This window comes from Dipodomys spectabilis, unplaced genomic scaffold, assembly GCF_019054845.1.
Source record: "Dipodomys spectabilis isolate Male_0828 unplaced genomic scaffold, ASM1905484v1 ptg000233l, whole genome shotgun sequence".
Taxonomy (NCBI): Eukaryota; Metazoa; Chordata; class Mammalia; order Rodentia; family Heteromyidae; genus Dipodomys; species Dipodomys spectabilis.
Window position 1 is genome coordinate 256,518 of NW_024870910.1, and position 20,371 is coordinate 276,888.

At 47.3% G+C, this 20,371-nt stretch overlaps 1 protein-coding gene across 2 annotated transcripts in view; it reads left to right on the forward strand.

The window, feature by feature from the left end:
- The first annotated feature begins 6,386 nt into the window (after window positions 1-6,386).
- Window positions 6,387-20,371, forward strand: part of Apba2 (amyloid beta precursor protein binding family A member 2) — a 37,786-nt gene continuing 23,801 nt past the window's right edge. The window contains exons 1-3 of one of the 2 annotated variants that reach the window (XM_042698551.1): window positions 6,387-7,381; window positions 15,545-15,625; window positions 16,046-16,082. In XM_042698551.1, the coding sequence (XP_042554485.1) occupies window positions 6,428-7,381; window positions 15,545-15,625; window positions 16,046-16,082 (1,072 nt within the window). In that variant the 5' untranslated portion in view covers window positions 6,387-6,427. The remainder of the gene's footprint in view (window positions 7,382-15,544; window positions 15,626-16,045; window positions 16,083-20,371) is intronic. The other variant, XM_042698552.1, reaches the window with a different exon arrangement.

Here is a 20,371-nt window from a genome sequence, read left to right on the forward strand (position 1 = left end):
ATAACGTTTAAATCAGTAGATTTTGAGTAAAGCACATTATCCTTCAAAATGGGGGATGAGTCTCATATAATAAGTTGAAGGCCTTGAGAGAAAAGGCCCAATAAAGTCCCCCAAAGAGGAAAGAATTCTGCCTGCCCCCCTCACCCCAGGCTGTGTCCAGATTCAAGACTAGTTTTATCTCCTACTACAGTACCCAACCCGCTGGCCTGCTCTGTCAATGTCAAACTCACCAGCCTCCACAGCCGCGTGAACCAATTCCTTGAAATAATCCTCCCCGCACATCCTGTTGATTCTGTTTCTCCGGAGAACCCTGACTAATACCACAGTTCTTCTTGTCTGGAGATCCATCTGGCGATCTCACCAAGTTCTGAGTTTGCACCACCTGAGATTCAGAGAGAAACCATCTGTCTTAGACCCTCTAGCCCCTCAATACACGGCTGCAGTTTGGCTCCTGCCAAAATCTGCCTTCTGTGGAATGGCCTGCCACACTTTTTTGTGCTCCAGCCCGTGGTGCTTCCCGTTCGTCCCACTGACTATAAGTTAATTAGGACAGCGCATTTTTTGGTACCAGTCCTGGGGCTTGAACTCAGGACCTAGGTGCTATCCCTGAGCTTCTTCTGCTCAAGGCTAGCACTCTACCACTTAAGCCTCGGTGTCACTTCCAGCTTTTTCTGAGTAGTTTAGAGATAAGAGTCTCATGGACTTTTCCTGCCTGGGCTGGCTTGGAACTGTGATCCTTAGATCTCAGCCTCCTGAGTAGCTAGGATTAAAGGCATGAGCTCCCAGCATCTGGCCAGGACAAGGTATTTTGTATGGCCCATTCATTATAAATATATCAGCTGCATTCCATTGTCTTGTAGCTGTGCCCACATGGATTGCACTAGGATCTTGTTAGGAAAGGTATAGTGGTGGCAAAAATCTCACCAGTGGGTTTGTTTCCTGCCCTTGTTTCAAAGCAAGACACATCAGCCGGTGACTTAAAGCCAGGTTATAGGGTCTTGATCAATACCATTGGGCACCAGCCTGGGTCTCAGAGCTTAATTTATTAGCCTTCCCTCAGAGCACCTAATTGTCTGTAATCCAGAATCCATAGACCACGTGACTTGGATGTTAGAACTGATTTTACAAATATATTTCAGGATCGTCTCCACCCAAAATCATGTGCAGTCAAAGCCAGAAAATGATACTTGAAAGGCACAAAAGAATATTATCTTTACAACACAGGAAGGCACACTGGAAGACAAAGTTGGTGTCAGCCAACCATGCAATGGAATCTGTATCAGTATCTGAATTTGTACAATTCAGTTACACCCAGCCCGTATTGTGGCCACTGGCAGGGGGGGAGGAAAGGGGGGGAAGAGGGGAGGACAAAAGAAAAAAAGAAAAAAGCTATTTTCTAGCTCATCTCAGTCTGCCGTATCACAAACCCTTTCGAAGAAACCGGCGAATGCTGTTTACCCGTGCGAAAAGGAAAACATGGTTTAGAATGAGGACACGTTGTGTCTTGCTGGTTGGCAGAGAAGCTGTTTCCCATGTCTCATTAGTATGTGCCGGGAGACCAGGGGCCAGCGCTGTGTCAGGGACGGCGTTTCCGATTGATTTATGTGCCGTTACAGAATTAATGGCGTCTGGACACAGGACCTCATTTTCTTGGATATGCGGTAGGTAATAGTGCTTCTCCTGTACGCTCAGATTGCTTCCCCAGATGGGCTGTGGTGATGGATTCATCCCTAATGTGATTAATCAGAAGCAAAGAGCCTCAATATGTTGGTGCACATGCTCTGCAATGCCAACTCATCCTGTCTCCCATGGGATGGATGGTTAACCCTCTCTCCTGACCCTGCTCCTTCTGGCCTCATTGGAAGAGCTGATCCTCAGGTTAATACACAGCAAAGAACCCTTTAGAGAGGCCTAAGTTGAGGTTTTGTCATGGGGGGCGGGGAGGAGCAGCCTGTGAGAACTTTAGCCTGGAACTGGCTGTTCAAATAAGGGGCTAGTTAGTATCAGTCAGCTGACCTGCAGGTGGAGTTACTCATGTAAGCGATAGCTATTTCTCCTAGTTCTGGATAGAGGTGTTGGCTTGTCTGATGCCTAGGGAAGGCTCACAAAGTCCTCACAAGGTGGAAAGGGCAAGGAAGCCTCTTTGAGCTTTTTGGTCAGTTGTGAGGCTTTCACTTGGAGCCTGGGCACTGTCCCTGAGCTCTACCCCTTTGAGCCATAGCTCCACTTCTGGTTTTCTGGTGGTTCATTGGAGATCACAGTTTCCCATCTGGGCTGGCTCTGAACTGGGATCATCAGGGATGCCTGGCTTCCCTAGGAGTTCTTAATAGGAATAAATGCACAGCACAACAGACCAGAACTCATTCCCAAAAGGGAGAAGGTCATCCCTCCACTAAACATCTTCACAGTGAAACAAAATTCTGAATTCATTTTAATGTAATTCATTTGCAGTGCTAGGGCTCCAACCCCAGGCCTCTTATTCATGCTAGGCAAGCACTGCACTACTGAACTTTTGACTTTTTCACTTCAGGCTGGTGCTCTACCACTTGAGCCACAGCTCCACATCCATCTTTTTGCTAGTTAATTGGAGATATGAGTCTCATTGATTTTTTTTGGTGGGGGAGGGGGCCGGACTGGCTTGAACCATGATTCTCAGATCTCAGCCTCCTGAGTAGCAAGGATGACAGGCACAAGCTCCCAGCACTTTGCTAGCCCTTGCCTTTCTCCAGGCAGGGTCTTAGCTAGGTAGCTCCAGCTGGTCTCAACCTTGTAATTCTTCTGCCTCGGCCTCCCAGGTGCTGGTGTTATAGGTATAATCTACTACATCCAGCTCAGAGGTCTGAACTAAAGTAATGACTTCATCTTTAGCATGAGGCTGCTTTCTCCTATGATCAGAGTGCCCAATGGATCCAATGCAGTTCTGTAGAGGTGGCTTCTTTCTGAGTGGCTGTAGGTGCAGGTAGGCCCTTTCCCCTTTGTAGTACAAAAGAGAGCCAGATCAAAAAGTTTGTGATGTCAGACTGGAGAAAAGAGCTATTGTTGGTCATATGCCAAGTTGCATTTAATGGTGAAACTGTTTCTGATATCTAAAACAGGATTACTGCCAATACCCAGTAGAGCCATACTGTGACTGAAGGCAAAAAAAAAAAAAGAGAGAGAAGAAAGAAAAGAAAATCAATAATAACCATCCTATCTCCATTTAAAATTCTCATGTTTTGTACATCATGGGGTTTTTTTGGTATTCATTTTGGTGTGACTTGAAGCTGGTGTCCGTTATTTAATGAAACCACGTTATCGGCGAAGAGTGATCAGGAGTAATTACATGTGGTTGGAGTTCTTCTCTCTCCCTACCCCCTTCCTCCACCCCACCTCGCCTTTCTATGCCACCAGCCAGGCAAGCAAATAATCGGAGAGAAACTCTTTTCTTGAAACAACCACAGTGCCTATATAGCGGTATAGAAACCCACAGAGCTGTTGACAGACACCTAAGACTTAAGTCACTGGGGGAGATAGTTCTTGAGTATAATTGGGTAAAAAGACCCAGTGCTGTTGATAACAGAATTTTCTGCTTTTGCTCTTGGTGGGCAGCTCAGTATCAGATATGGCCTGCTTAGTGGAGGCGTTGGGGGGGGGGGAGGGAGGGGGAGGGTTTATGGCAGCTCAGCAGCAGACAATGCCTGCGGTGTTGCAGCTCCACTCCGTCGCTGCTTGTCTGTCCCTTGTGTGTTCCCTCCGTCATCAGTCATCCAGCTTCCCTTCCCCGGATGGCTTTCTCTGTCTCTCTCTGTCTGGGTCTCTGGGATGTAGAGGTTTTTGTACCTTGATTGGTTGCTCTTGTTATAATTATGTGTGTTGGAAGGCAAGGTCCCCCCTTATTTGGTGGGGGCCCACAACATTCTGATTCTAATCAAACCCCTTCTGTAAATCCCTTCCCCAAGGTCATGGGAAGGTTATGGAAACCAGAGGGCTTGGAGAAGGGCAGAGGTCAGATGCTCCAAAGCAATGTCTTTTGAGTGCCTGGTGTTCTCCTGCTAGGTCAAGGGACTGTCCTGGAGGTCTGGGTCTAACTAATTTACTTTTACATCTCTCTTTCTCTGAAGAAGTCATCCCAAGTCCCATTAAGGAAAGGGACAGTAACAGCTCTGATTGCTTCGAGTTAACAAGGGCTGTTAGTAGAGGAACGGCCATCAGAGTGTTCTAGAAGTCTATTTGTGGGCCCCCCGACCCCTGTAGATGGGAGTTTCCGTCCTTCTGCATGGCCATTTGAAGTTTGATATGCTCTAGGTGAGGGGAAGCAAGGGCCAAGCATGAGTATTATAACAGAGGGAGCAGAGAACGGAAGGACCGCTGTCCACTCTCGCAGCCCAGAGACAGCAGAGTGAGCAAAGCCAGCTCACAGTTAGAATCACTTTGATACCCATTAAGTATGAAAATAGTCTATCATAATGTCTAGCAATCTATAATTTAATGTACCGTTAAAAAATCAATAATTTAGGGCTATATTGACCAAAATGTTAGTGGAATAAAATGCAGACATAGCTAGGGACATACTCTTGAAGGGGGGGATATTGGGACCCTAGCCTCCCTCCTCTCTCTCTCTCTCTCTCTTTTCCTCCCTCTCTCCCTCTTTCTCTCTCCCTCTTCCTATCTTCCTCCCTCCCTCCTAAAACATCTCTGGAATCTGCCTTACAAAACATTTATAAAATCCATGTGATCATATTTTTCTGTCACTTGAATGATCTCTCCTTGACCTTCTCAAATCTTAATTCAGTTTTCAGCGAGACTTGGTGTGTGACTGGTCCGTGTTTCTTCTGGTGGTGGCAAAGGGTCCTGATGACCCTGGGTAGATCTCCCACAAGCGGCAGCCGTGGGACATAGTACGACCTATAGCGAGAGGTGATTTTGTTTTTGTCTTTTTTTTGGGGGGGGGGATGGTGAGCTGGAAACAATCTGGGCTGGCCACCTGGAACTTCACTGTGGAGCTAGGAGGAAGCATCTCCCAATGTTTTTTTAAGCTACAGATAGAGATGAGCTCTTAGCAATATCTACTTCTTTTAGGGTTAAAAACAAATTTTAGCTGCCTTTCAGTCATGGTGACAAAATAAATGCCAGAGATAATGAACTTAGGAGGAGGAAAGATCTACGATGGCTCACGGTTTCAGGAGTCTTTACCCGTGGTTGCTTGGCTCAGTGGTGAAGCCGCATAGCATGGTGGGAGTGGGGGCTGGGGAGATGGCAGGAGGAAGAGCTGATCCTCTCATGGCAAACAGGAAGGGAGGAGACAGGCAGGTCTTGGATATTTTTGATCCTTACTTGGTTAGTCTATGGCTTTGTGTCTCACAGGTGTGGAGTGTGTAGGGTACAGGCCTAGTGGCCAACTCTAGGGAGACACAAAATGCTATAACATTGGTTCTGTTTCCAAGGAATGGGTTCACGAGCTCTGTTGCCTGTGACCTCAGGCATTTGTTTGCGGTCCACCCTGAGAATCCAGACATGAGCCTCGCATGTTGGTCTTTGCCTTCAGCATGTGGCTGGGGTACCCTTGGAGGTGGGGGGGAGTCCTCTCTCTGAACAGGATATCCTGTGTCTTCATGGTGCCATATCCCTTCTATAGCCTTCACGTGGACTTGGCAACACATAGGTATGTAGCTGGGAGGATAGGACCATGCCACTATGCCCAGCTTGGTCTTTTTGTTGTTGTTGTTGTTAGTTGGTTGTGGGGTTTGTACTCAGGGCCTGGATGCTGTCCCTGAGCTTTTGTGCTCAAGGCTAGAACTCTACCACTTTGAGCCACAGCTCCACTTCCACTTACTTCCAATGAACCACTTTTGGGCGGCTCATTGGAAATAAGAGTCTCAAAGCTTTTCCTGCCTGGGTTGGTTCTGAACCTTGGTCCTCAGATCTCAGCCTCCTGAGCAGCTGGCATTACAGATGTGAGCCACTGTGCTTGGATGGCCCAGTTTTGAGATTAGGTTTGCACCAGCTTTTCATTTTATTTTTTGGGGGTCCGGTCATGGGGCCTGAACTCTGGGCCTGGGCGCTGTCCCTCAGCTCTTCAGCTCAAGGCTAGCACTCTACCACAGCGCCAATTCCGGCTTTTTTTTTTTCTGCTTATGTGGTGCTGAGGAATCGAACCCAGGGCCTCATGCATGCAAGGCAAGCGCTCTACCACTGAGCCACCTTCCCAGCCCCCCATTTTGTTTTGTTTTTAACTTGCCGCAGCTGGCTCAGCCTGGATCCTCCTGATCTCTGCCTCTGCAATAGTTGAGCAACTCCACCAGGCTGCAGCCTTTCATCATGCTTCTCAGCTTGGCAGTGGTCTGTGTGTGAAGAGCAGTGGGATGGGGGAGCAGTTCTGATGGTTCTTCTCTTTGTCCCTCCCCACAGTGGCTGTATCCAGGTGACAATGGCCGCGTGAGCGTCCGCCATGGCCCACCGCAAGCGCCAGAGCATTGCAAGCACGATGCTAGACCACAGGGCCAGGCCGGGGCCCATCCCTCCGAGCCAGGAGCCCGAGAGCGAGGACACAGAGCTGCCCTTGGAGGAGGGCTACATGCCCGGCGATCTACAGCTGGCCACCTTGCGACCCGAGAGCCCTACCCTGGAGGAGCAGGAATGCCACAACCACAGCCCCGATGGGGACTCTAGCTCCGACTACGTGAACAACACCTCTGAGGAGGAAGACTATGATGAGGGACTTCCGGAAGAGGAGGAGGGCATCACCTACTACATCCGCTACTGCCCGGAGGATGACAGTTACCTGGAGGGCATGGACTGTAATGGGGACGAGTACCTGGCCCGTGGCCCCGTGGACACTGATGAGTGCCAGGAGGCAGTGGAGGAGTGGACAGACTCGGCGGGTCCACATCCTCACGGCCACGGGGCTGAGGGTAGCCAGGACTACCCGGGCGGTCACCTGACCATCCCTGAGGATGAGCCCTCCATCTTGGAGGCCCAAGACCAGGAGGAGGACAGCCACCACTTCTGTCCCAGCAAAGATGACTACCAGGACTACTACCCTACCGAAGCCAATGGGAACGCAGGGGGCGCCTCCCCTTACCGCCTAAGGCGTGGGGACAGGGACCTGGAGGACCAGGAAGAGGACATCGACCAGATTGTAGCCGAGATCAAGATGAGTTTGAGTATGACCAGCATCACCAGCGCCAGCGAGGCCAGCCCCGAGCACGCGCCGGAGCCGGGGCCTGGGGACTCCACAGAGGCCTGTCCGCCTGACGAGGCCCCCCTAGGACCCAGCAGGCATGAGGCCAGGCCCAAGTCGCTAAACCTCCCTGCTGAGGCCAAGCATCCTGGAGACCCCCAGAGGGGGTTCAAGACCAAGAGCAGGACTCCAGAGGAGAGGCCAAAATGGCCCCAAGAGCAGGTAGGTACTTGGATGTCCCCAGGGAAGAGAAAAGAGGGAGGTGCAGAGGGCTGGGGTGTTGCCCCTGGCAGATACTAAAGGGAGGGAGAGACCCGACTGCCTTCCAGTTCTAAGTGCAGGCTTGGTATATTTGCTCAATGGCGTGGCATGTTCAAGGCTCTTTCTGGCCATCCTGAACCCACCTGTAAGATTCAGCCTCTGATACTGGAAACCTCTCCCTTCCAGGGCTTGTGGGCAGCTGGTGTCACACAGAAAACATTCCCCCTTCTACCATGTGTCCAAGTGCAGGTTTTGGCCCACTGCTCTGTATCTGCTATGGGTGGAGGAGTGTTTGTGATCTGACTTCCAGCGTCCCTTTGGCCAGCTGGGATTGCTCCGCCCACCACCTCAGCCAATGGCCTGAATTGCATTGCGCATTGTCATTGTCTCTGGGTTATAAGTCTCCGAAACCTGCAAGCCTGGGCCTGATGGGCATTTCGCTGTGAATAATTTGAAAATAAGTTTTTCTTTTTTCCTTTTTTTTTCTTCTGTATCCATGGTCATTTTTCTTTTTTGCCAGTACATATGTGTGAACTTAGGGTCTTGTGTTTTCTTAGCTTGCTTGCTTACGTGGCCATTGGGACACACACACACACACACACACACACACACAGAGCAGTTGATTTACACATACCTTCATACCATATCTCCATGTCCTAAGTCCACAAACCAACCACACGTTTTGATTCTGTAGCGTTTCCCTGATTTCTGTATATCACCAACCCAACGGATGCTTTCTCAAAAGAACCCTCTGATAATGGAATTTAAAAAAAAAGGAAAGAAAAATCAGTACATCCTAGCCCACTTAATACGACAGTTAAGGTGAGGTGTGATACGGGACCCCAGCCCACATAAGACACACGCGCGTGTCCCTCGCTGCTTGTGGCGGAACCGCTTGGGCTGGGGTGTGGCTGTTGATTAGGGCTTGTGTTACAGAGGTCTTTGAGACTGAGATGGGAAAACTAGCACCAAATAAGCAGAACGGGGCTGCCCTATACCTTGTCCACAAAGTAGGGCGAGAGAAGGAAGAAGAGCCTTCAGGTGAGGCTGAGGGTAGGAATTGGGGGGCACCATGGGGGTCCCCGGAAAGACTGTCCCCCTCTGACCCTGGCTTACTGGCGTGCAGATGCTCTTTAGCTTTCCACAGCCCTCCCTTCCTCAGCCCTCCCCTCCTCAGCCTGCCCTGACCTGGGAGCCAGCCCTCCTGCATCTGCCCATGGGGATGTGGTTGGTACCCATGCTACTGGCATGAAGCCCTTCCCCAGCTCTCTCTCTGCCTCCAGCAATGGGGAGGGAGTGTTCTTTACACCTGTCTGTATAGCAGCAGGGTCTGTCTGGCAACAGGAAGCTGCTGGCATTGTCCCGCCCTCTCCCTCCCCCCCTCATGCCTTCGCTTGCCCCGCCCCAGCTTCTCAACTTCCTGTGCTACAGCAGATGACAATATGGCAGACAGTGCAGGGACACTGAGCACAGCTCAGATATGTTGAGAAGGGGCGTGGGATATGAGAAGGTGACTTCTGCGGCCTGTCAGGTTCAGGCAGGTCCCCTGATCCCACCATCTACCTTCCTGGAAGAGAAGTTGTGAGATGGAGCCAGGGCCCAGACCATTAGGATGAAAGGATGTTGAGTAGGAGGTGCAAAAATTCCCAGTCGGCCTCCTCTCAGTTCAACAGCGACCATGTGGTCTACATTTTGGTCCATTTCAGAGACTTCTAGTGAGACTACCAGGTGCTGTCCATGGTACTGACAGCAGCCATGGTACCGGCCTCAGCCAGGCTGTGTAGGCTGGTGAGTCTGTGCTGGGCATGCTTATTTAGTAGTAGATAAGATCCTACCTCAGCAGGAGTAATAGGAGGAGATTATTAAAACTGTTGACTGGGTGCTGGTGGCTCAAGTCTGTAATCTTAGCTGTTCAGGATCTGAGGATCATGGTTCAAAGCCAATCTGGGCAGGAAAAGTCCCTGAGATGAGACTCTTCTCTCCAATTATCCACAAAACGCCAGGAATGGAGATATGGTTCAAGTGATAGAGCACTAGCCTATCTAGCCTAGACAGTGCCCAAGCCTGGAGTTCAAATCCCAGGACCAGCAAACTGAACAAAAACAAAAATCTGTTGGGGTTGTTTTCATGAATCATCTCAGGCTATAGCAAAAGTGTACCCTATTAGAACATTAAGATGAACTGCACATGGAGCCGGGTGCTGGTGGTCCACACCTATAATTCTAGCTACTCAGGAGGCTGAGATCTGAGGATCATGGTTCAAAGCAAGCATGACCAGGAAAGTCTGTCAGACTCTTTAACCACCAGAAAACTGGAAGTGGAGCTGTGGCTCAAAGTGGTAGAGTGCTAGCTTGGAGAGGAAAAAGCTCAGAGACAGAGCCCAGGCCCTTGAGTTCAAGACCCACAACTGACACAAAAAAAAAACAAAACCCTAAAAAACAAAGACAAAAGACATGGGCTTCTTGACTTACAAAAAACCCATAAACCAGCCATTGAAAATATCACAAACAGAAAAGGCATTTCATACTGTTAACCTGCTAAACAGCACAGACAGGACACAACATGGTAGATACTGTTTATTTCATTCCTGGTGTATGGCCAATGGGTTTCAGCGCCCAATGCCACCAGAGACAATTAGACTGCATGTCCGGCAGTGGGACAAGTTCCAAAGTCAAGATTCAAAGTGTAATTTCTACTTTTATATAGCCATAAGGTTAAAAAAAAAGCAAACATTGTAAATGAAGGACAATCTGTACTGTGAAATCCATCATTAAAACAACAGCTAAGCCGGGCCCCAGTGGCTCACATCTATAATCTTACTTGCTCAGGAGGTTGAAGATCAAAAAGACCCAGTTCTAGGGCAAAATACTTTTTTTTTTAAAGTCAGCTGGGTGCTGGTGATTCACATCTGTAAGCCTAGCTACTCAGGAGGCTGACATCTGAGGATCTCAGTTTGAAGCCAGCCTGGGCTGAGGAAAGTCGGTGAGACTCTTACCTCCAATTAGCCAGCAAGAAGTTGAAAGTGGAGCTGTGGCTCAAGTTACAGAGCACCAGCCTTGAGTGAGAAAACTCAGAGATAGCACCCAGGCCCTGGGTTCAAGCCCCAGGACTGGCACCAAAAATAAATTAAGTAAATAAATGAGTCAGTAAAAGAGAGAGGGAGGGGGAGGGAAAGAGGGGGAAGGGAGGGAAAGGAATAGGGGGACAAGACCCCATCAATCTGGGTATGGTAGCTCATGCCTGTCATTTTAGCTAGGGAAGAAAGTAAAAATAGGAAAATCAAAGTCCAAGTAAGCCCAGGTTTAAAAAAAGATGTGATCCTATTTTAAAAATAACCAGAGCATAAGGGGTTGGAAACACGGCTCGAGTTATAGGGAGCCTGGATAATAAGCATAAATCTCTGAGTTCAAACCCCAGTACAGCAGGATCAAAAAAAGAAAAAGAACTAATTCCACTTTGCATATGCATAAAAACTAAACAGGAAGATGTAGTAGACGCTAGCTGGATGATTGTTATCTTCTTTCTATGTCTCCTGGGGGAGCTGTTATTAAGATTCTAGGCTGTGTGACTTCGTTTTAGTGTCTGCAGCGCCGGGAGATTTCTTTTGAGTCTAACCTCCACTGTTGTATTATTTAGAATGAATCATATCGGCTGCCACTGAGGTCTCCTCTTTCCCACATCTTCCACACTGGGCACAATGCCCCGCACAGACTAATAGAGGTTAAATACAAAAGATGCCCTCTGGAAATGGAAGTCTAATATTGACTTAGCGTTGGTCATTGACTTTCCTTGTGGCTCAAGTCTCTTGCTTGCATTCAGATCTCAGGTGTCAACCTCGTGTTGACAGAGCTCAAGGCAAAGTTGGGCACAGCTTGGGGGCGGTGGTGGAATTCAGGACTTGTCCCAAGGTCAGGCCCCCAGAGAACCCACAGGATTGGTTTTGTCGCCCTAGTAAACAGCTGTCCCCAAACCCCACTGGAGGCAGGGCATCGTGCCCAACACTGGCAGGGGTTTGCGGCATTAGCAGCGGTGGCCACCAAAGCCACCACGTTTGATAGGAATAGTGATTTTCCCTTTGCCTGTATCCACCATGACTGACTGCCGTGGTACAGGAGCTCAGTGCTTTGCTTTAGTATGAAGATGTGTTTATACCTGCAGAAAACTCTGGTGTCTTCCCTCCCTCCCTCCTTTTCCTCTTCCCCTCACCGGCACTGCGTTCCTCCTCCCTCTCTCCCTTTGTTTATTTGTTCCTTCTTTCTTTCTTCTTCCTCTCACCTTTCTTCTCTGTCCTTCCCTCCTTTCTCTTCTCTCTCTCCCTTTCCCCTCCCTTTCTCCTTCCCACTCTCCCTTCCTTCCTTCTTTCTTTCCTGTCCTTTCCTACCTTGCTCCCTCTCTTGTTTGCTCCTTCTTTCTTTCCTTCCTCTGCTTTTCTTCCCCTTTCCTCCTTCCGTTATTTGTTCATTTCTTTCCTTTCTTCTTTCTTCCTCTTTCCTTCATCTTCCTTCCCTCCCTCCCTCCCTCCCTCCCTCCCTCCCTCCCTTCCTCCCTTCCTACCTGCCTCCCTCCCTCCCTCCCTCCCTCCCTCCCTCCCTCCCTTCCTTCCTTCCTTCCTTCCTTCCTTCCTTCCTTCCTTCCCTCTTTCCTTTCTTTCTTCCTTTGTCTATCCTGCCCTTTTATTTCCTGACCCCGGATGGGTTCTTCACTTCCTCGGGTCTGGCATGACAGAGATGACTTTGGTCTTGCCTGTTTGTTTGCACCCTGGCTCATCCTGTGAGGCTGGGCTGACAGGATTGCCACCCTCTGCCTCAGTGATGGCCTGTGAAATGTCCAGCAGGGCCTCTGTGGAAACTCCTTCCTGCCATGAGAGACAGCCTAGCAAAGTGCCCCTGGCTCACACCTGTAATCCTAGCTACTTAGAAGGCTGAGATCTGAGGATCACAGTTGGAAGCCAGCCAAGGCAGAAAAGTCAGTGAGACTCTAATAAACTACTCAGAACAGGCTAGAAGTTGTGCCACCATTCATAGCGCTAGCTGTGAGCAAAAGAAGCTCGAGGATGCACCCAGGCCCTGAGTTCAAGCCCCAGGAACTACACAAAACTAAAACAAACAACAAACAACAACACAAAAATGCTGCCAGTTTCAGCAGATAGCAATGCAGGGCACAGACTTGTTAGAATTGCAGATGGGTTTAGAGCGTGGGTTGTACAAGATGCGAAGAATTATAGATCTGGTAATAATTATACAATGTTATATGTGTATTTGGTCTCACTGATTTCTACAATGAACAAATAATTAAGTGAAAATCTAGGTGATGTGTCTTTTACTACAGTTTTTTTTAAAGAAGAAAAAAATTGTATTTCAGATGGATGATGAATCAGTTTTAGTAAAAGTATACCAGAAAATATCTGATGGGGGATTGATCTATCAATCTATCTGTCTGTCTGTCTGTCTATCTGGTACCAGTCCTGGGGCTTGAACTCAGAGCCTGAACACCATCTCAGCAATTTTGCTTATGGCTAGTGCTCTACTATTAGAGCCACACCTCTATTTCCAGCTTTTTTGTGGGTGGTGAATTGGAGATAGTCTCAGGGAATTTCCTGCCCAGGCTGGCTTTGAATGGTGATCCACAGATCTCAGCCTCCTGAGTAGCTAAGAGCCACCAGTGCTAGCGGCCCCTACTGGGAGCTGACCCCACCCACACTGGGTGGAGGAGGAAGTCTTTGATGGAATTGAGCAGGAATGGCGTGGCAGAGAAGGCTGGGTGTCACCCAATGCAGCAGTTCAGTCATCAGTCCTGGGGGTTTGGTCTCCCTGGATGGGTTCTGTGTGTGATCTAGAGAGGTGTGACGGCCCAGTGGTGACACTACGTTGCTTTTGGCTTTAAGCTGATGTCCTCCGCGTCTCAGCGTGTCATTCAGGGGAACGCTGGGAACATTCTCCACTCATCACAGATGGCCTGAGCTGAGTGGGTGGGCGGGCGTGCGAGCATGTGCGCCTTGGATGCTATGCTGGCTTCTCCCCGCCCCCTCCCCAAGCAATGTGCATTATATTTCCGTATTTTTAGTTTAACCAAGCAGAGGAATCGGAATTGACACGTTAAGAAAAATAATAATAAATTCGGGGCTTGAGTTTTACCCCAACTGGAGCCAGGATATGTACGAGAGTGCTTTCATATCACATTAGTAGTTTGTATTAAGAGCACTTATCTCTGTCTTAAACAGCTGTCCTAGGATCCCAAACTATTATCAATAGGCCCTGCCATACAAACTGTTAATTTTCTGTCCTCAGAGCTTTTCAAAGGGGGTCCTCCGCCCTCCATCTGAAGAGCACACTCCCCTCCACCCCCCATCTGCGTAACCCACTGTGTTCTCTGGGTAGGTGGCTCCGACAGCTCTCAGCCTTTGGCAATGAGAACATCTCTCAGAACCCACCTAGGGGAGATTTGGGACAATGTACTCCTGCTGATGGGGGGAGGGAAGTAAGGGGGGACGGGTAGGGGAGAGTGAAGGGATCCTGGCCAGTATCTCATTTGAAGTGTGGCTAGGTCTCTGTCTGAAACACAACAGGATTCCAATGGGAGGAGCTGGGAGCCCCAAATAAAACTGAATTTCAGCTAGTGAATAAATATCACGTCTCCATCCCCTTCACGTCTCCCCTCCCCTACTTTCCCGATCCCCAGGATGAAAGCACAGTAGCTAGATGGGCGCTCCCAAGGAGAAGCAACCCAAGCTTGCCCTCCTGCCTCTCTCCGAAGCAACCTGGCTGTGCATCTTGCGAAGTGGTTGTCATGGTGACGGACCGCCCACTTGGGAGGGAGTTAGTGGAGATGCAGGAGATGCCAGCATAGCCGTAGCAGGAGAAGACTGCACCTCGGGGAACACTCAGTGTTCCTTGTGGCTCCACTCTGAGCAGTCTTATGGGCGGGGCTTGGGACATCCACATTCAACCTGTGTCCTGACAGCCCCAATGGCTAGCATCTTTTTTTTTTTCCTGTCGGTCATGGGGCTTGAACTCTGGGCCTGGGCATTGCCCCTCAGCTCTTCAGCTCAAGGCAAGCGCTCTACCGCTTGAGCCACAGCACTGCTTTTGGTTTTCTGAGTGGCTTGTTGGAGATAAGAGTTTCATGGACTTTCATGCCTGGGCTGGCTTTAAACTGAGATCCTCAGATCTCAGCCTCCTGCGTAGCTAGAATTACAGGCATGAACCACGGACACATGGCTGCTGGTGTTCTTGATCATTAACCTGCCTCCATTTGTTGGTTGATTGGTTTCTTTGGGTATTTTTCTGGTTGATGAGAAGGATCTATTCAGGTCCCTGTAAGGCAAGACAAAACTTTAGTGAACGATGTCCATGCAGGTAGCTCACCTGCTGGAGAACTTCTCCATGGGGAACCTGGCTCAAGTGGTAAAGAACCTGCTTAGCAAGCATGAGGACCTGAGTTCAAACCCCATGCCGCCCTCAGAGTTAACAATGAGATTCCACATGCCCACTTCTGTGATTGCACTTCTGAGTATCTATCCAAAGAATTGTAAGGCCAGGCACTGGTGGCTCATGCCTGTAATCTTAGCTACTCAGAAGGCTGAGATCCGAGGATCGTGGTTCAAAGCCAGTCTGGGCAGGAAAGTCCAGGAGACTCTGATCTCCATTTAACTACCTGGAGAGCTGTAGCTCAAAGTGGTAGAGAGCAAGCCTTGAGTAAAAAGAGCTTAGGGACAGAGCCCCAACCGTGAGTTCAAGCCCATGACTGATTAAAACATAAAAAGACTTGTAAACAAGATATCAAATATATATATATATATATATATATATATATATATATATATGCACATACCTCTGGTCTTTGCAGCATTAGTCACAATAGCTAAAAGTTGGCAACAACTTAAATTCCTATTGATGGATGAATAAGCAAAGAAAATGTGGTATATACATACAGTGGAATATTATTCAGCCTTAAAGAAGAAGGAAAATTTGAATTTAGTTACATACATAAGAGTGCATAGACATATATACATACTTGCAGACATGTGCATTTTTTAAATCTAAGTCTCATGTAGCCAGTCTTTGTGTCCTGGGCTACATTCCTCTAATATGTAAACACACAATCTTTAATTTCCCCCATTCACAGGTTTGCAATGGTTTAGAACAGCCAAGGAAGCAACAGCGCTCGGATCTCAATGGACCCATCGAGAATAACAATATCCCTGAGGTAATTTTTTTCCCCAAGCATTTCGATGGTGATAACAATCAGCCTGGTCAGGACCCCATGTTCTACACCTAGATTTAAACACGGGTTTTTAAAAACAATTCCATATGAACCAGTGTTGCCACTTGGAGTTTATTGTAATGAGCATTCAGTAGGGTGCCGGTGGCTCACGCCTGTAATCCTAGCTACACAGGAGGCTGAGATCTGAGGATCATGCTGCTATCATGAGACTGGCTGGTTTTGGGGGGAAACACCAGTGCCTCCTCACCCCGGGGCCTAGATTCTTCCATACTAGTGGTGAACGGTGCTTTGCAATGAGCTTAGACGTTCGGTTCTTTGAGTCAGGGCATCTGAGCCTTGCTGTAATGGACACCATGTTTGTAGTTAGTGTGTCTCACTTCTGTTCCTCCTGTTTCCTGACAGACGAAGAAGGTGGCGTCATTCCCAAGTTTTGTGGCTGGTGAGTGACTTTGAATTTGCTCTTCTGGAGGAGGGGGCGTTACAGTTTATGTTAAAGGTGAATGGTGCTTTGTTTCCCCCTTTCTTTTTGTATGATGGTCATTTTTATCATCTTTAAGTCGTTGAACAAAAGAGATTTCAATGTGTTGGTTTATGGGGACAATGCGTCTTGATCAGTATTACCCCTTACACATTCTCCCTCATCTCTCCCAGCCCCTCCCCTCAAGGTACCTGATTCCATTCTCACATACGTATGTACATTGGATATTACAACTGCATTTGCCTACCCTTCCTCCCTCCACTCACCCACGCCTATCCCCTAAACCTCACATCCCCCTCTCCCTCCTCTCCCCCCCTCCCCCTGGCCCCCCTCCCACCTCAGGTTCCAGCTTCTTAGTGTTCTTGGTATACTGTAAGTTGTTCAAAGGAGTTACACCATTGTAATCGTTCCTGCATACTTTAGTTAATGCACTTGCATAATATGCATATGGCCCTGTGTATGTTTGTATCTATCTCTATAGCTATAGATATAGATCTATCTATATCTATCTATCTATAGCTATAGAGATAGATATTTACAAATTAGATGCAACTTCTACAAGTGAGAGAAAGCATGCATTCTCTTTCTCTCTGAGCCTGACTTACCTTCACATAATTTTTTTCCAGCTTCATTCTCTTTTTTTATTTTGCAAATGACATAGTATCATTCCTAATGAGTGAGTAAAATTCCATTATATAGATTAGTATATATATGTATACATAAATGTGAGGTTTGTATCTCACATTTTTCAAAAATCTGTTTGTCCATTGACAAACAGCCCAGTCCATCTGGGCTGTTTCCATACCTTGGCTATGGTGAATAATGCAGCAATGAATATGGTTGTATGAATAGCTTTACTGTATCCTGACTTGTAATCTTATAGATTACAGCTAATTATGACTCCATGCTTTTGATCAGGCTAAGATACAATGGCATCTTTTAGATATCAAATACTGGTATTATAGGGTAGTTCTATGTTTAGGTTTGTTTTTGTTTGGGGTGTGTGTGTGTGTGTGTGTGTGTGTGTGTGTGTGTGTGTGTGTTGAGGAACTGCTATACTCTTCAAGAAAAAAAAACACACCAAAGGAAAGCACTATTCCCTCTCAAGAATACAAATACCCTGGTGAATGGCGCTTTGCAATGAGCTTAGAGGTTTGGTTCTTTGAGTCAGGACAAGCCCTGAGTGGCTAAGGTTGGGGGTCCCGTGAATTTGCCTGCTTTGATACAAGGAGATCATTCATGTCATTCCACCCTTGCTAATCTCTAGCGATGCTGATGATGGAATGAATAGTTGGAAATGTGTCTGTAGAGGCTGCTGATTGTGACTCCATGCTTTTGATGAGGCTAAGATATAATGGCATCTGAATTCAGGCTCTACGCATGCTTTCACATTCTTCCCTTTGCCCTTCCATCCTTTTTGAAGAGGTTAATGGTACGTTCCTACATTGAATAAGGAGCAAAATTGATCTTATTCATTTGGGAGCTAAGACTTGCATGATTGCTGAAGAAGCTAACTTTGGGGGGATCTGTAGGGCATGGGGGCCTTCTGAAGGGCCCCTGTGGGCTGCTTCTGGTGGTCCAACATCAGAACCAAGAGCCTCTTCAGTAGGATCTTTCTCTGTGCCCTGTTTCCTGCCCCTGCTAATGTATGATAATAAACAATGTGAATTTTATTAATTCTTTCAATAAGCTGCTAATTAATTCTCATGAATATTTATAGGAGCCATGTAAATTGGTCTTTAGAAATCAGTGGCTGGAAGCCTTTCGCACTCAGTTTTATGTCTTTATAGTAAATAACTGGAGCCTAAGTAACTGATGCCCCTAAATTCTCCCCGTTTAAGGGACTAGTGTGAGCCAGACTCAGTTTCCAACTGGTTCAAAATGGATGAGCTGGCTTTCTGTTATTCAAATGAGATGAAAATCAGCTTAGAATGGTCAGAACCATTTGTAACCATTTGTGTTTGCAAGTTAAATAGACTGGGCTCTATTTGGAATCAATGTAGATAGACTCCAACAGGTTATGCCCAGAAGTTAACATGTTTTTGCTGGTTCCAACTGGCTCAAACTGGTTTCCATCAGGTTACAGCAGGCTGTAGTCCAACTGGCTTGTTGTGTTTTCTTCAGAATTAATGACTAGCAGGAGGAGACAGGCCCCTCCCCATATCACCCCTACATTGTAATATGATGGGGTGGCTCCTAGGGTTCTCCAGGACACTATCTATGAGTCACGCCTCTCTGCACTGTGTCCTTTGGTGGTTTGAAGCCATGGTGGACACATGCCTGGCATACTGCCCCCACTTCACATTGCTGGGGTGGGGTGATTTGCATATTAAAAACTCCCCTGGGCCCTCCAGGTACCAGTAGCTCACATCTGTAATCCTAGCAACTCAGGAGGTGAAGGTCTGAGCATCAATCCTGGTTCAAAGCCAGCTCCGGGTAGAAACCAGTAAAACAAAATCCAAAACACTAGAAATGGACCTGTTTCTCAAGTGTCAGCCTTGAGTGGAAAAAGCTAAGCGACTGTGCCTAGGCCCTAAGTTCAAGCCCCAAGACTGACACAAAGAAAGGGGGGAAAATGAACGAATTCTTTGCACGGGGATTTGACCTTCTATTAATTTTCTTCGCCTCACTCCTGGGTGACTGGAAGGCCAGCTGTAACTGAGCAGCTTGTTCAGATGGCTGATGGGGCCACTGTATCTTGAATGGGGAATTCACACCCTTGAGGGGAGGGGAGGGGCAGACTTTTGGGTTCACCACAGAGGTGATTACTAACAACTGGTATGTGTGGAGGACCCTGGAAGCTACGCCCCAAGAGGGGTCCTAAGAGACTCTGGGTTCATGAACTGCATGAGCTCCACCCACTTCCTGATGGGTGTTGTGTGCCCTGGTGGGACCCAATGAGATTGGAGATGGCCTTCTGCCTCAGGTCCCATGGCAGAGACCAGCAGTCAGTGGGCTTTTCCGCCTTGTTCCCTTTTGAGTTAATGGCGCCGTGCCCAGGTGAGTCCTAGGGAAGGGAGGGTAATGGACAGTAGTTTCTGTGTGGTCTATTAGATCCACAGCACTTAATTCCCTGTGAATGAATGTTTGTAAACAATGGACAACGTTTATCCATTTCTTACACACACACACACACACACACACACACACACATACACACACATCTTGGCAACTGGGGTTTTCAGTATATCTTATTGATTTGCTTTGTTCTTGACATATAAAGGAAATAGAAGCCGGCAACCACAGGTTTTGGTGTTTCTTATTGATTTTCCTTGCTCTTTACATGTAAAGGAATGGGAATGAGAGCTGGCTACTGGGGTTTTCTGTGTTTCTTGTTGGTTTTTCCTTGTTCTTTACATAAAACGAAAATGGGAGTTCTTTGATGCAGATCACAAAAGTTTTCTCCCAGGTTACCATTGGTTTTGTTTTATATTGCTTTTCCTTTTCACTTTGCTGAACATTTTATGATATCAACTCTATCTGTCTTTTTCATTCACAGTTATGAATTTTTGAGGGTTGCCTGACTTGACCTTCATACACCCAAGATAATTTGTGTGTGTGTGTGTGTGTGTGTGTGTGTGTGTGTGTGTGTGTGTGAATACTGGAGCTTAAAATCAGGGCCTGGGCACTGTCCCTCAGTTTTTTTCACTCAAGACTGGTGCTCTACCACTTGAGCCACACAACTCCACTTCTGGATTTTTGCTGGTTAATTGGAGATGAGAGTCTCACGGACTTTCCTGCCTGGGCTGGCTTTGAACCATGCTCCTCAGATCTCAGCCTCCTGAGTAGCTAGGATTTCAGGTATGAACCACCCACAGCAGTCTCTTATTTTGTGATTTATGATCCGTGTCATTACCTGATTGAAGTTCTTACTTTTGTCACAGTATCTTTTCTTATACCCTCCTCATATACTTTCACACAGCTTTTTTTTTTCTATAAAGACTTTAGAATCTGCTTGTCTACTTGCATGCTAAAAATTCCTATTGACATTTTTATTTGGCATGCGTTAAATTTATCTAGTTACTGGGAAAGTGTCGGGTTTACAATATAGAATCTTGCCAGCCAAAAAGAATTTATCTTTCCATCTGTTCAAGCTTGTTTATCTCCATCTATAAAGCCTATTCATAAAAAACTCGATACATATCTTTTTTTGTCTATTCTTGCCAGTTTATCTCTTTTTATATTGCTTTGGCAAATGTCATCTTTTTCTTTATTTTCTTTATTTAAGACTTGTTGCATTTGAAGGTACC